Source organism: Canis aureus, chromosome 35 (genome assembly GCF_053574225.1).
Source record: "Canis aureus isolate CA01 chromosome 35, VMU_Caureus_v.1.0, whole genome shotgun sequence".
Classification (NCBI taxonomy): Eukaryota; Metazoa; Chordata; class Mammalia; order Carnivora; family Canidae; genus Canis; species Canis aureus.
The window spans coordinates 5,687,453-5,700,378 of record NC_135645.1 but is presented as its reverse complement, the minus strand read 5'-3'; the positions used below and the strand labels follow the sequence as shown (position 1 = coordinate 5,700,378).

General features: G+C 43.3%; 1 protein-coding gene across 5 annotated transcripts in view; it reads left to right on the top strand.

Annotated features, from left to right (window-relative positions):
* Positions 1-1,377: 1,377 nt before the first annotated feature.
* The window catches only part of LOC144305559 (protein mono-ADP-ribosyltransferase PARP15-like), a 44,979-nt gene continuing 33,430 nt past the window's right edge, over positions 1,378-12,926 (top strand). For 2 of the 5 annotated variants that reach the window (XM_077884486.1, XM_077884485.1), the window contains exons 1-2: positions 1,974-2,112; positions 12,233-12,357. Coding sequence is in view for 2 of the 5 variants with exons in the window: in XM_077884488.1 (XP_077740614.1) it covers positions 1,394-1,396 (3 nt within the window). In the remaining 3 variants the exon portion in view is untranslated. Of the gene's footprint in view, positions 1,397-1,885; positions 2,113-12,148; positions 12,358-12,926 lie in introns of those variants that run through there. The other 3 variants (XM_077884488.1, XM_077884491.1, XM_077884487.1) reach the window with 3 other exon arrangements.

Genomic DNA, 12,926 nt, shown 5'->3' with positions numbered 1-12,926 from the left:
CTCTCTCTAAAATAAATCAATAAATCTTAAAAATATATTTTTAAAAAAACAATAGCTCTGATCTCATTATTCCTCTGAAATACACCTTCAGTAACTCCCTGATGCCTAGAGCAAACTTGATCTTGGATCAGAATCACTGGAGGTGTCAATAAAACACTGATTGCTAAGACACCCCCCCCCCAAGAGTTTCTGATCCTATAGATGTGAGATTGGGCCCCAGAGTTTGCATTTCTGATAAGTTCTGATAAGTTCTGATTCTGTTAATTTCTGATAAGTTCTGATTCTGTTGCTGCTGATCGGGGCATCACATTTTGAGGACCACTGGCCTAGAACATAGAGTTCAGATGCCACAGCATGGCCGTCAGGGATTTCTCATTGTTTTGCTTACCTCATGCCCCTTCCTCTTTCCCAAGCCCCCACTCCCCACTCCCAAGCCCCCACTCACAGCAGACTATCAGCTTTTCCAAGCCACAATCTATACTTTGCTTCTTCTGGCCTTTGCTCTGTTCTCTCTGGAATGCCCCTCTGCGTCATTCTCCACTTAGAAATGTCCTACTCTTCATTCCAAGTCTCACCCAAATGCCACTACTGTGGAAACTTTCCTTCAATCTTGTCTTAAAATTATGAATCCTTTATTTACTTGTGCTCCTAATACTTTGTACATATCTTTTTAAAATGCAGATGTGATATCAAAATCCACTGCCTGGGGTGCATCAGCTCCATTCTGTGCCCTGATGGCGGGCTGAGTTCAGCAACGCAAAGTACCAGCAAGAGACAGGAAGGTAGGAGGACTCAGTGGGAACTGATTTGGGAAACGTGCTTCCCTTGCTGAGTCCAGAACGCAGCCAGGGCTCCCAGGCAGGGCTCTCTCCTGTAGGTGTATGGCTCTTACCAGGTTTGGAGCTGCCGCCTCCACCCCTCCCGCCAATCTAGTAGTCTTCAAGTTTTAGCAAGCACCTTTAGGCCACATAATTGATTAAACCTTTCTTTGCGCATCTATATCATGCATTGTTTCCTAGAAAGAATGGGGAGGGAGGGGGGTGCAGGGGGGGACCAATACACAACCTCTCTGCACCCAATATGGTAATAACATCACACCTGTAGCTGGCACCATTTAAGTCTCCATGAAATTAAGAAGTGTTGCAGACCACTGTGCTCCCCCTTTTTGCTGATTAACTGCTTTTTTGATTGATTTTCTTTAAAAAGAAATATTTAAGCTGGTTTTTAGATAGGAGTCTGCTTTTTCCCCAGGTGGCCGGCCCCTTGGATAAAGCTCATACTCCTTTCCACCCCAAACCCTTCCCTTGAGCATTGGCCATTCTAGCAAAGGACAGCTGGACTTGCCTTGGGGTAACACGTTCAGTCCGCACCTACCCGGGCCCCTCCAGGCCGGATGGTAAGGGCGAGGGGAGGGAAGGGAAGGGGAAGTGAGGGGAGGAGAGGGAAGGGGAGGGGAGAGGGAGGCTGCTTTGCCATTTCTCACTGATTTCCCTTAACCCTTTGCCTCCACCCAGAAAGATAATTCTTCTACTAAACCCTCTTCAATTACCCGTGGTGCGTACACAGGTTGCCCCAAAACTCCTTTTCAAAAGGAAGTTTTCGTGCCAGGCCGACAGTAGTACTTGTTTTCAGTAACGGAAAGAAATCCGAGGAGTATTTCTCTTCTATTTGCCTCCTTTAGTCCCCACGATAACCTGAAGCCGCTCAGCACAGATTCCACCGACTGGGGTCACACACCTGAGAACCGCAGAGCCCAGAATTTGGACCCCAAAGTGGTCTGACACGAACATCCGTCCCAGAGGGGTGATACAACCTAGAGGCGGCTGTCTGCGCCCCAGGCAGCTGTGGTTTTCAGAGAAAAGAAAGTGAAAGAGGAGGCCCGGGCCCGGGGGCGGTCGGGCGGCGCGAGCGGAGCAGCCGAGGCAACCGGAGGGCCGCGCCCCGTCCCCATCCTCATCCCGGTCCCCGTCCCCGTCCCCGCGCCCCGCGCCCAGACGCCCGCTGCCCCGACCTTCGCGCGCCCACTCGCGGCCGGGAGGCTGCGTGACCCGAGCCCGAGGCCGCCGGGGAGCGGGGGAGCCGGACTGGAGGCGCGCCCGCGCCGGGAGGATGGTGAGGGGCGCGCGGGCGGCGGGGCGGGGGCTCTAAGCGCGGGGACGCGGGGGGGGGGGGGCGCAGGGGGGCGGGGCGGAGCGCGGCGGGGCTCTAAGCCCGGGGTGGGGGGGGGTCGGGGCAGAGCACAGCGGGGCTCTAAGCCCGGGGGGCGGGGGGCTCCAAGCCCAGGGCCCGCGGGGCTCTAAGCTGGGGGGGGTGGTGGGTCGGGGGTCGGGGTGGAGCACTGCAGGGCTCTAAGCCCAGGGGGCGGGGGGGGGGGCTCCAAGCCCGGGGCAGCGGGTTTCTAAGCCCGGGGGGTGGGGGGGGTCGGGGGTCGGGGCAGAGCGCGGCGGAGCTCCAAGCCCGGGGCAGCGGGGCTCTAAGCGCGGGGGGCGGGGGGGCTCTAAGCCCGGGGCAGCGGGGTTCTAAGCCCGGGGTGGGGGGGGGTCGGGGCAGAGCACAGCGGGGCTCTAAGCCCGGGGGGCGGGGGGCTCCAAGCCCAGGGCCCGCGGGGCTCTAAGCTGGGGGGGGTGGTGGGTCGGGGGTCGGGGTGGAGCACTGCAGGGCTCTAAGCCCAGGGGGCGGGGGGGGGGGCTCCAAGCCCGGGGCAGCGGGTTTCTAAGCCCGGGGGGTGGGGGGGGTCGGGGGTCGGGGCAGAGCGCGGTGGAGCTCCAAGCCCGGGGCAGCGGGGCTCTAAGCGCGGGGGGCGGGGGGGCTCTAAGCCCGGGGCAGCGGGGTTCTAAGCCCGGGGGGGGGGGTCGGGGGTTGGGGTGGAGCGCGGCGGGGCTCTAAGCCCAGGGGGCGGGGGGTGGGCTCCAAGCCCGGGGCAGCGGGGTTCTAAGCCCAGGGGCAGAGGGCTCTAAACCCTGGCGGTGGAGATCCAAGCCCGGGGTGGGGGTAGGGGCGGAGCGCAGTAGGGCGCTAAGCCCAGGGCCAGCGGGGCTCTAAGCCCGGGGGCCGAGGGCTCTAAGCCCGGTGTGGAGGGCTCTAAGCCCGGGGGCTCTAAACCTGGGGCAGCGGGTCTCCAAGCCCGGTAGAGGGGTCGGGGCGGAGCGCAGCGGGGCTCTAAGACCGGGGGCGGTGGGGCTCTAAGACCGAGGGCAGAGGGCTCTAACCCCGGGGCAGTGGGGCTCTAACCCCGGGGCAGTGGGGCTCTAACCCCCGGGCAGTGGGGCTCTAACCCCGGGCGGCAGGCAGACCCAGCCCCGCGCCTCCGTCCCTACAAGGCGGCTTCGTACTCCCCAACTTGCCCGGAAGACAGTGCAGTGTGGGGCATCCTTGTCCGGGCAAATCTTTGGTCTCTTTTCCCTCAATTTTTGAAAGTTCCTTGTAAATCAGGGATCTTAATCTTTTATCTGTGATATATGTTTAGGCTGTTTCCTCTCAATTTGTCGTTTGTCTTCTCAGTTTGCTTATGGTGGCTTCCCACCCCCTCCGCCAACCCCCACCCCCACCCCCCACCCCCGCCCTGTGTGAACGGTTTTTATTTTTATAGTGAAATCGATCAATTGTTTATTTTACTGTATTGGGGATTTTGGTCATGTTTTAAAAGCTTTCCCCATCACTGAGGTTACAGTCACCCATTTTATTTGTAATGCTTTCTTTTTTACTTTTAGATCTTTGATACATGTGGAATTTATTCTTTATGATCTGAGGAATGGATAAAATGTTATGTTTTTTTTCCAAATGATTATCCAGTTGTCCCAACACTATTTATTAAAGAGATTAGCACTGCCTTAGTACTTGAGATACCACCTTTATCATATACAGACTAGATTTTTAGATGTACTTTGTTTCTGGAACAGAGAAGCTTTGTTAAATTTTTTAATGTCAGGGCTACTTCCCCTAAGAGCTCTGCCTTCCCACCATTTTCCTAGCTATTCCTGTGTGCTTATCTTTACTTAGGAACTTTAGGGTTGACTTCCAGTTTATGATCTGTGTCCAAAAAAAAAGTTCATTGGGATTTGTATTGGATTTGCCCTAAACTTATAAATTGCAGACAGCTGACACCTTGACATGGTGTTGAGATACTGTAACCAAGAACAAAGAATGTCGCTTCTTTGTTCAGGTTTAGTTTTGTGTCTTTAAAGAGTGTTTGTAGTTTCCTTACATAGAATAGCTCCAGTTATGTTTGTTTCTAAACATTTTTTTTTGCTATTGTACATGAGGTTTTTTCATTCACTGTATCTTCCAATCATGTACACTATTTGTGTATATGAATGCTATGGACTTTCTTTCATTTTAAAAATTAAGGTATAATTTATATACAGCAAATTCATACTTTTTAGTTTACAGTTCTGTAAGTTTTGACACATGAATACAATCGTGTAACAACCACAAAATATAAAAAATACAAAGATATAAAAAAGTTTCATCACCCCCCAAAATTCCCACCAGTTCTTTTTTTTTTTTAAGATTTTTATTTATTTATTTATTCATAGAGACAGAGAGAGAGGCAGAGACACAGGCAGAGGGAGAAGCAGGCATCATATAGAGAGCCTGACGTTGGACTCGATCCAGGGTCTCCAGGATCACGCCCTGGGCTGCAGGCGGCCCTAAACCGCTGCACCACTGGGGCTGCCCTGGCCAGTTCTTTTGTAACCAACTTCTTCACTCAAAGTGAGTCTCTGTCAAATACTGGTCATATTTTGGTTCCCATAGTTCCAGAATGTCATAGAAATGGAACCATACAGCACATGGTCTTTTGTGCCTTGCTTCTCTCACTTAGCATAATGCAACTGAATTTCATCTATGTAATTGGACCTATTGCTAATTTGCTATTACTTTCTAATTTAATTCCACAATGATTAGAGAACATGCTTTGTGTTATTTGAATACTTTGAAATTTACAAACTGAGATTTGTTTTCTGGACAGAATATGGTCTTTTTTTTTTCTTAAAGATTTAAAAAATTTATTTATTCATGAGAGAGAGAGAGTGAGGCCAAGACATAGGAAGAGGGAGAAGCAGGCTCCTCAAGGGGAGCCCGACCTGGGATTCCATCCCAGGATTCCTGGACCACACCCTGAGCTGAAGGCAGACACTCAAACTGCTCAACAGCTGAGTCACCCAGGCGTCCCCAGAATATGGTCTATCTTGATAAATTCCCATGGACACTTCAAAACAAAGTGTGTTCTTTTGTTGTTCAGTGAAGTGTTCTGTCAACATCAGTTAGATTAAGTTGGTTGAAAGTGTTGTTCAAGTCCTCGTATCCGTACTGATGTTATGGCTAGTTGTACCATCAACTACCGAAAAAGGATGCCGAAATCCCCAAGTATAACTGTAGACTTATATCTCCTTGGAGTTCTATAAATTTGGACTTCATATATTTTGAAAGCCTGTTATTGGGCGCATAAATATTTAGGATTGTTAATTCCCCTCAAGGAACCTATTCAGTTGCCATTCCAAAAGAAGTTGAATAAAAGTCGTTATATTTATAAGAATTTATAAATATATCAATGTAGAATGTATACTGATATACAGAAATTTATAATATTATGTATTATAAAAATTTATAGAAATACAGAACTTCTATTATTTTTGTAGGGTCTTTTTTTTTTTTTTTTTGAGAGAGACAGAGAGAAAGAGAGAGAGCATGAGCAGTGGGGAAGGGGCAGAGAGAGAGGGAAAGAGAAAATCCTAGGCTGGCTCAATGTTCAGCAGAGCCCCACATGGGGCTTGACCTCACAACCCTGAGAGCATGACCTGAGCCAAAATCAAGAGTTGGGTGCTTAACTGCCTGACCACCCAGGTGTCTCTGCCTTTGGAGTGTTTAAAGTTAACATTTTTAACCCATCTAGGGTTAATATTATTGTGGTTAGGTGTTGATTATGAGGTGTGAATTTATATCTAATTTTCTTCATAATGAAAACTAACATTCCCAACAATATTTATTAAATTATCATTCATCTCTTCACTTTCTTATTCCCCTTAATACTTCATGTTAGGCTTTTTGATGGATTAAGGTTTATATCTGGAATTTTTGTTGTACTTTTGTCATATCATCTATTCTTAATTTAGAACTATTAGGTTTATAATTACTACTTAATGATGCATTTTAAAAAATTGGGTGGAAGGTACAGAAAGTTCCCATATACCACCTCCTCCCCACCAACTCCTCTATTGTCAACATCTCACACCAGAATGGTACATTTGTTAGAATTGGTGAATCTACATCGATGCATTATTATCACTCAAAGTTCATAGTTTACATTAGAGTTTAATCTCAGTGTTTTGACAAATGTTTAATAACATGTATCCACCATTACAGCATCCTGCAGAACAGTTTCACTGCCCTAGAAATCCTGGGCTCTGCTGTTCATCCTTCCCTCTCCTCTATTCCTTGGTACCCACTGATCTTTTTACTGTCTCCATAGTTTTTTGCCTTTTCCAGAATGTCATATAGTTGGAATCATACGTTAGCCTTTTGAGATTGGCTTGTTCCTCTTAGTGATATACATACAAGTTTCCTCCATGTTTTTTAATGGCTTGAGAGTTCATTTATTTTTAGCATCGAATAATATTCCATGTCTGAATGTACCATATACTTATCTATTTATCTGTTGTAGAACATCTTAGTCGCCTCCAAATTTTGGCAGTTATGAATAAAGCTGCTATAATCAACCATGTGTAGGTTTTTGTGTAGACATAAATTTTCAACTCTTTTGGGTAACTACCAAGCAGCATGATTCCTGCTTTGGGTAACTTCCCAAGCAGCTTGGGAAGAAACCATCAAACTGTCCCGCAAAGTGAATATCATTTTCATTCCTACCAGCTACATAAGAGAGTACCTATTGCTCTACATCCCTTGCCTGCATTTGGTATTATCATTCCACTAGGTGTGTAGTGGTAGCTCATTGTTATTCTAATTTGCATTTCCCCAAAGGCTTAAGATGTTGAGCATCTTTTCATATGCTTATTTACCATCTGTATATTTTCTTGGTGAGGTGTCTGTTGAGATATTTTGCCCACTTTAAAATCAGGTTGTTGAGGAATCCCTGGGTGGTGCAGAGGTTTGGCGCCTGCCTGAGGCCCAGGGCGCGATCCTGGAGACCCGGGATTGAATCCCACGTCGGGCTCCCGGTGCATGGAGCCTGCTTCTCCCTCTGCCTGTGTCTCTGCCTCTCCCTCTCTCTGTGTGACTATCATACATAAATAAAAATAAAAATAAATAAAATCAGGTTGTTTTCTTATTGTTGGATTGTAAGAATTCTTTATATTTTCAGATAACAGTTTTGGTGTGTGTGTTTGTTTGTTTGTTTGTTTTTTATCAGTTATGTCTTTTCAAATATTTTCTACTAGTCTGTGGAAGACTGCATTTTAAAGTGTAGCATGCTGAAGGGCGTCGGTGGCTCAGTCGGTTAAGCATCTGCTTTTGTCTTGGGTCAGATCCCAGGGTCCCAGATCAAGCTCCCAGCTCAGTGGGAAGTCTGCTTCTCCTTCTGCCCTTCACTCTGCTCATGCTCTCACTCTCACATACACTCTCTCTCTCTCAAATAAATAAAATCTTTTAAAAATAAAAAATTATATATATATATATAAAATGAAGTATAACATGCCAAGTCCCTTATCATTTCATTTGGTATTGCCTTTTTTTAAAAAATACATTTTGCTTTCATTTTGTCAAATTTTATTTTTTAAAAGGATTTTGTTTATTTATTTGAGAGAGGGAATGAGCGAGGGAGAGAGAGAGAGACAGTGCACATGAGCAGGGAGAGGAAGAAGCAGACTCCCCGCTGAGCAGAGAGCAAGAGGCAGGGCTCTTGCTCCCAGGACTTCCTATCATGACTGAGCCACCAGGCACCCCTCATTTTGTCAAATTTTATAAATTACCATGTTGGTATCTTAACTGGACTTGAATTAAGAGATTTTGTATATCTATAACTTGGAGAGTATTGTCATTTGTAATGTATTTATGCAAAGGCAGAGAATATCGAGACTTTATTTTTGCCACTGATATTTAGTAATTCTCTTAAAGTGATCTCATATGTTCTTATCTACATTTTCTCTAAGAATTGATTTATTGATTCTTGTTTTTTAATAAGAGTTTTATTGAGATATCTTACATGCCATAAAATTCACTCTTTAAAAGGGTACAATTCAGTGGTTTTTTAGTATATTCACATTGTTTACCATTACCTATTTTTATTTTTATTATTTTTTTTAAAGATTTTATTTATTTATTCATGAGAGACACAGAGAGAGAGGCAGAGACACAGGCAGAGGGAGAAGCAGGCTCCATGCAGGGAGCCCGATGAGGGACTCGATCCTGGGACTCCAGGATCACGCCCTGGGCCAAAGGCAGGCACTAAACCGCTGAGCCATCCAGGGATCCCCCCATTATCTATTTTTAGAAATTTTTATCATCCCAAAGAAACTCCAATGTGCATTTGCAGTCATTCCCCTTTCTCTCCTCCCCACAGACCCTGGTAACTACTAATATACTTCAGTCTTTGTGACATTATGTATTTTGGACATTTCATATAGATAGAATCATATAGTATGTGGCCTTTTGCCACTGATTTCTTTTACTTAACATGTTTTCAAGGTTATCAATGTTGATGAACATATCAAAATTTTGTTACTTTTCATTGTCAGATAATATGCCATTGTATGGATATACTACTTTTTATTTATCCATTGGTCAATTGATAGACATTTGGTTATTTCTACTTTTTATTTTATTTTTATTTTTTTATAATATTTAATTTATTTATTTATTCATGAGAGACACAAAGAGAGAGAGAGAGAGAGGCAGAGACACAGGCAGAGGGAGAAGCAGGCTCCATGCAGGGAGCCCAATGTGGGACTTGATTCCAGGACTCCAGGATCATGGCCCAGGCCAAAGGCGACGCTAAACCGCTGAGCCACCAGGGCTGCCCATATTTCTACTTTTTGACTATTATGAATAATGCTGCTGTAAACATTTGTTGTCTCGGTCAAGTGGGCTGCTAGAACAAATACCATAGACTGGGTGACTTAACACTTATTTCTCATAGTCTGGAGGCTGGAAGTGTGAGGTCAGGATGTCAGCATGATAGTGTTCTTGGTGAGGACCCTCTTCCTGATTTGCAGATGACTCCCTCTTGCTATTTTCTCACATGGCAAAAAGAGAGCTCTGGTCTTTTCATCTTCTTATAAGGACACTAATCCTTTCACATAGGTTCCACTTTCATGACCTCATCTAAACCTAATTAGTTCCCATCTGACCCCATCTCCAGATACCATCAATCACCTAAGAATTAGGACTTGAACACCTGAATTTTGGGGGTACACAAACATTCTGTCCATATCATTTGTGAACAATTTTTTTGTGGACATACGTTTCATGTCTCTTGGGTATATTCATTTTTTTTTTATTTTTTTTATTTTTTTTTATTGGTGTTCAATTTACTAACATACAGAATAACACCCAGTGCCCGTCACCCATTCACTCCCACCCCCCGCCCTCCTCCCCTTCTACCACCCCTAGTTCGTTTCCCAGAGTTAGCAGTCTTTACGTTCTGTCTCCCTTTCTGATATTTCCCACACATTTCTTCCCCCTTCCCTTCTTTTCCCTTTCACTATTATTTATATTCCCCAAATGAATGAGAACATATAATGTTTGTCCTTCTCCGACTGACTTACTTCACTCAGCATAATACCCTCCAGTTCCATCCACGTTGAAGCAAATGGTGGGTATTTGTCATTTCTAATGGCTGAGTAATATTCCATTGTATACATAGACCACATCTTCTTTATCCATTCATCTTTCGTTGGACACCGAGGCTCCTTCCACAGTTTGGCTATCGTGGCCATTGCTGCTATAAACATCGGGGTGCAGGTGTCCCGGCGTTTCATTGCATCTGTATCTTTGGGGTAAATCCCCAACAGTGCAATTGCTGGGTCGTAGGGCAGGTATATTTTTAACTGTTTGAGGAACCTCCACACAGTTTTCCAGAGTGGCTGCACCAGTTCACATTCCCACCAACAGTGTAGGAGGGTTCCCTTTTCTCCGCATCCTCTCCAACATTTGTTGTTTCCTGCCTTGTTAATTTTCCCCATTCTCACTGGTGTGAGGTGGTATCTCATTGTAGTTTTGATTTGTATTTCCCTGATGGCAAGTGATGCAGAGCATTTTCTCATATGCATGTTGGCCATGTCTATGTCTTCCTCTGTGAGATTTCTGTTCATGTCTTTTGCCCATTTCATGATTGGATTGTTTGTTTCTTTGGTGTTGAGTTTAATAAGTTCTTTATAGATCTTGGAAACTAGCCCTTTATCTGATATGTCATTTGCAAATATCTTCTCCCATTCATATCTGGGTGTAAAACATATGGGTCATATGGTAACTCTCACTTTTTGAAAAATTGCAAAACTGTTTTCCTAAGTAGTTGTACCATTTTATATTCCCACCAGCAAGATATGAGGATTCCAATTTCTCCATATCCTTGCCAACACTTGTTATTGTCCAGCTCTTAAAATTTTACTTACTCTAGTAGATGTGATGTGATATCTCATTGTGATTTTGATTTGCATTTTCTAAATGACTAATGATGTTCAACACTTTATTATGTACTGGCCATGTGTTTATCATCCTTGGAGAGATGTCTATTCAAATCCTTTGCTTATTTTTAAATTGGATTATTTGCTTCTTTGTTGTTGTTGAGTTGTAAGAGTTCTTTATATATTCTAGATATAAGTCCTTTATCAACTATGATTTGCAAATCTTTTCTCCCATTCTGTGAGTTGTCTTTTTACCATCTTTTTTTTCCCTAAGATTTTATTTATTTCTTTGAGATAAAGAGAGAGGGAGCATGAGCAGACTGAAGGACAGAGGCAGAGGAAGAAGCAGATGCCCCACTGAGCACAGAGTCCAATGCAGAGTCCATCCCAGTACCCTGGGATCATGACCTGAGCCACAAAGCAGATACCCAACCACCTGAGCTACTGAGGCACCCATGTCTTTTCACTTACTTGATGGTGTTGATGATTTCAAAAAATGTTCACAGTATGTGGGTGTAGTATTTGTAAAGAATGACTTTTTTGGGGCAGCCCGGGTGGCTCAGTGGTTTAGCCCCGCCTTCAGCCCAGGGTGTGATCCTGGAGACCCGGGATCCTGGAGTCCAGCTCCCTGCATGGAGCCTGCTTCTCCTTCTGCCTGTGTCTCTTCCTCTCTCTCTCTGTGTCTCTCATGAATAAATAAATAAAATCTTTTTTTTTTCTTTTTTTAAATAAAATCTTAAAAAAAAAAAAAAGAATGACTTTTTTGGTATCTTTTCCATTTCTAAATTTATCCTCATTTCTTTTGGCCACCTTATTTTTATGACCCAGAAGAATTCTGAAAAATATGTGAAATAGAAATTATAACAGAGTACATTTTTAGTTTTAGTTTTTTTTTTTTCATTACTTCTAAGGAAAGTGACTGACCTGTTTCTTCACTGTAAATACTGTTAACTTCTGAGTTCAAAGTAAGCTTCTTTATCATGCTTAAAGTTTCTTTAGTTTTCTTCCAAGGGTTAAAAACAATGAAAAATTAAAATAATAATCTCTATTTTCCCCATAAATGGCTACCCCATACCCAATCTTCTTTGTGAAAATGCAGCGTTTTTTATTTTGGTTATCTGTAGAATGCCCTTTCATTATATAGTAACAGAAACTTCTTTCTTTTCAGTAATAAGTTGTGGCTCTAGAAATTTATGTCAGTGGATGAGTGTTATCATTTATTGTCATGTTTGTTATTTTTTTCCCCTGTGATTTGGTGGGTAAACTTGATTTTACAAAGAATAATGTTTAACTTTATACTATCATTTAGCCAGAATTATGATTTTTTTCTCCTCTCTTTCTTTCTTTCTTTCTTTCTTTCTTTCTTTCTTTCTTTCTTTCATAGGGCAATGAGTTAAATCTCTTTCCTTCCAAAGCATTTAAAACATCAGAAAGTAATATAAAGGCCAAATCTTTTCAGATCTTAAAGCAGATATGAAAACTAACATCTTAAATATTTCTGTCTCTAAAAATTGCTAAGTTGGAAGACCTCAGTACAAAAGTAATACTTTTCAGAAGAGTGGATCAAATGGATGAATTGGAAGTGGATGAAATAGATGAATTTTCAAAAGACCATTCACAAGCATCCCTTTTGGTTGTATTTCACAATATCCAAGACCCCATGACTGAGAATGTACTTTCCTTGCTTGTGGAGTCAGTGACCTGCCAGAAGCCAATGGTGACTTCAGGGTGGAATGACCAATACTCAAGTTGCTGTCATGACTTTTCTTGAAAAATACTGGTAAGACAGACATTATCTATTAACCTTTCATTTGCAAATTGTGGTTGTATCCTACTTTGAGATTCCAGGCATCCCACAGTGGGTTTTGATTAAAAGTTGCGCTCTCTCAGTAAGACAATTGCCAAGGGATTACATATTATTACTTTCAGTACTACTAATACCTAACATTTATCAAGTGCCTTGCTCTATGCTAAGCACTATGCTAAGCTTTTACTTACTTCATCTCAAGTAGCACTATGAGACAGTACATTATTATCCCTGTTTTACAGATGAAGAAATCTAGGTTTAGAGAAAATTAAATGACTTGGTCACGGTCACACAGCTAGTAAGTATTTGAATCAGAATTCCAAATTAGATATTCTTACTTCTGAGTGTATTTTCTTAACCACTGTGAATGTGCCCCCAAATCTCCTGTGAGCTTAATAGTTATAGGAGTTTATTTGTATGACAATGACATGTCCAAAGACACTGAGATAAGGTGAAATAAGGTAGGGGGGAAGAGAGAAATTAGATTTAGAAAACAATATTGTTTTATAATCATCATCATCATCATTATTATCAGCTTAAAG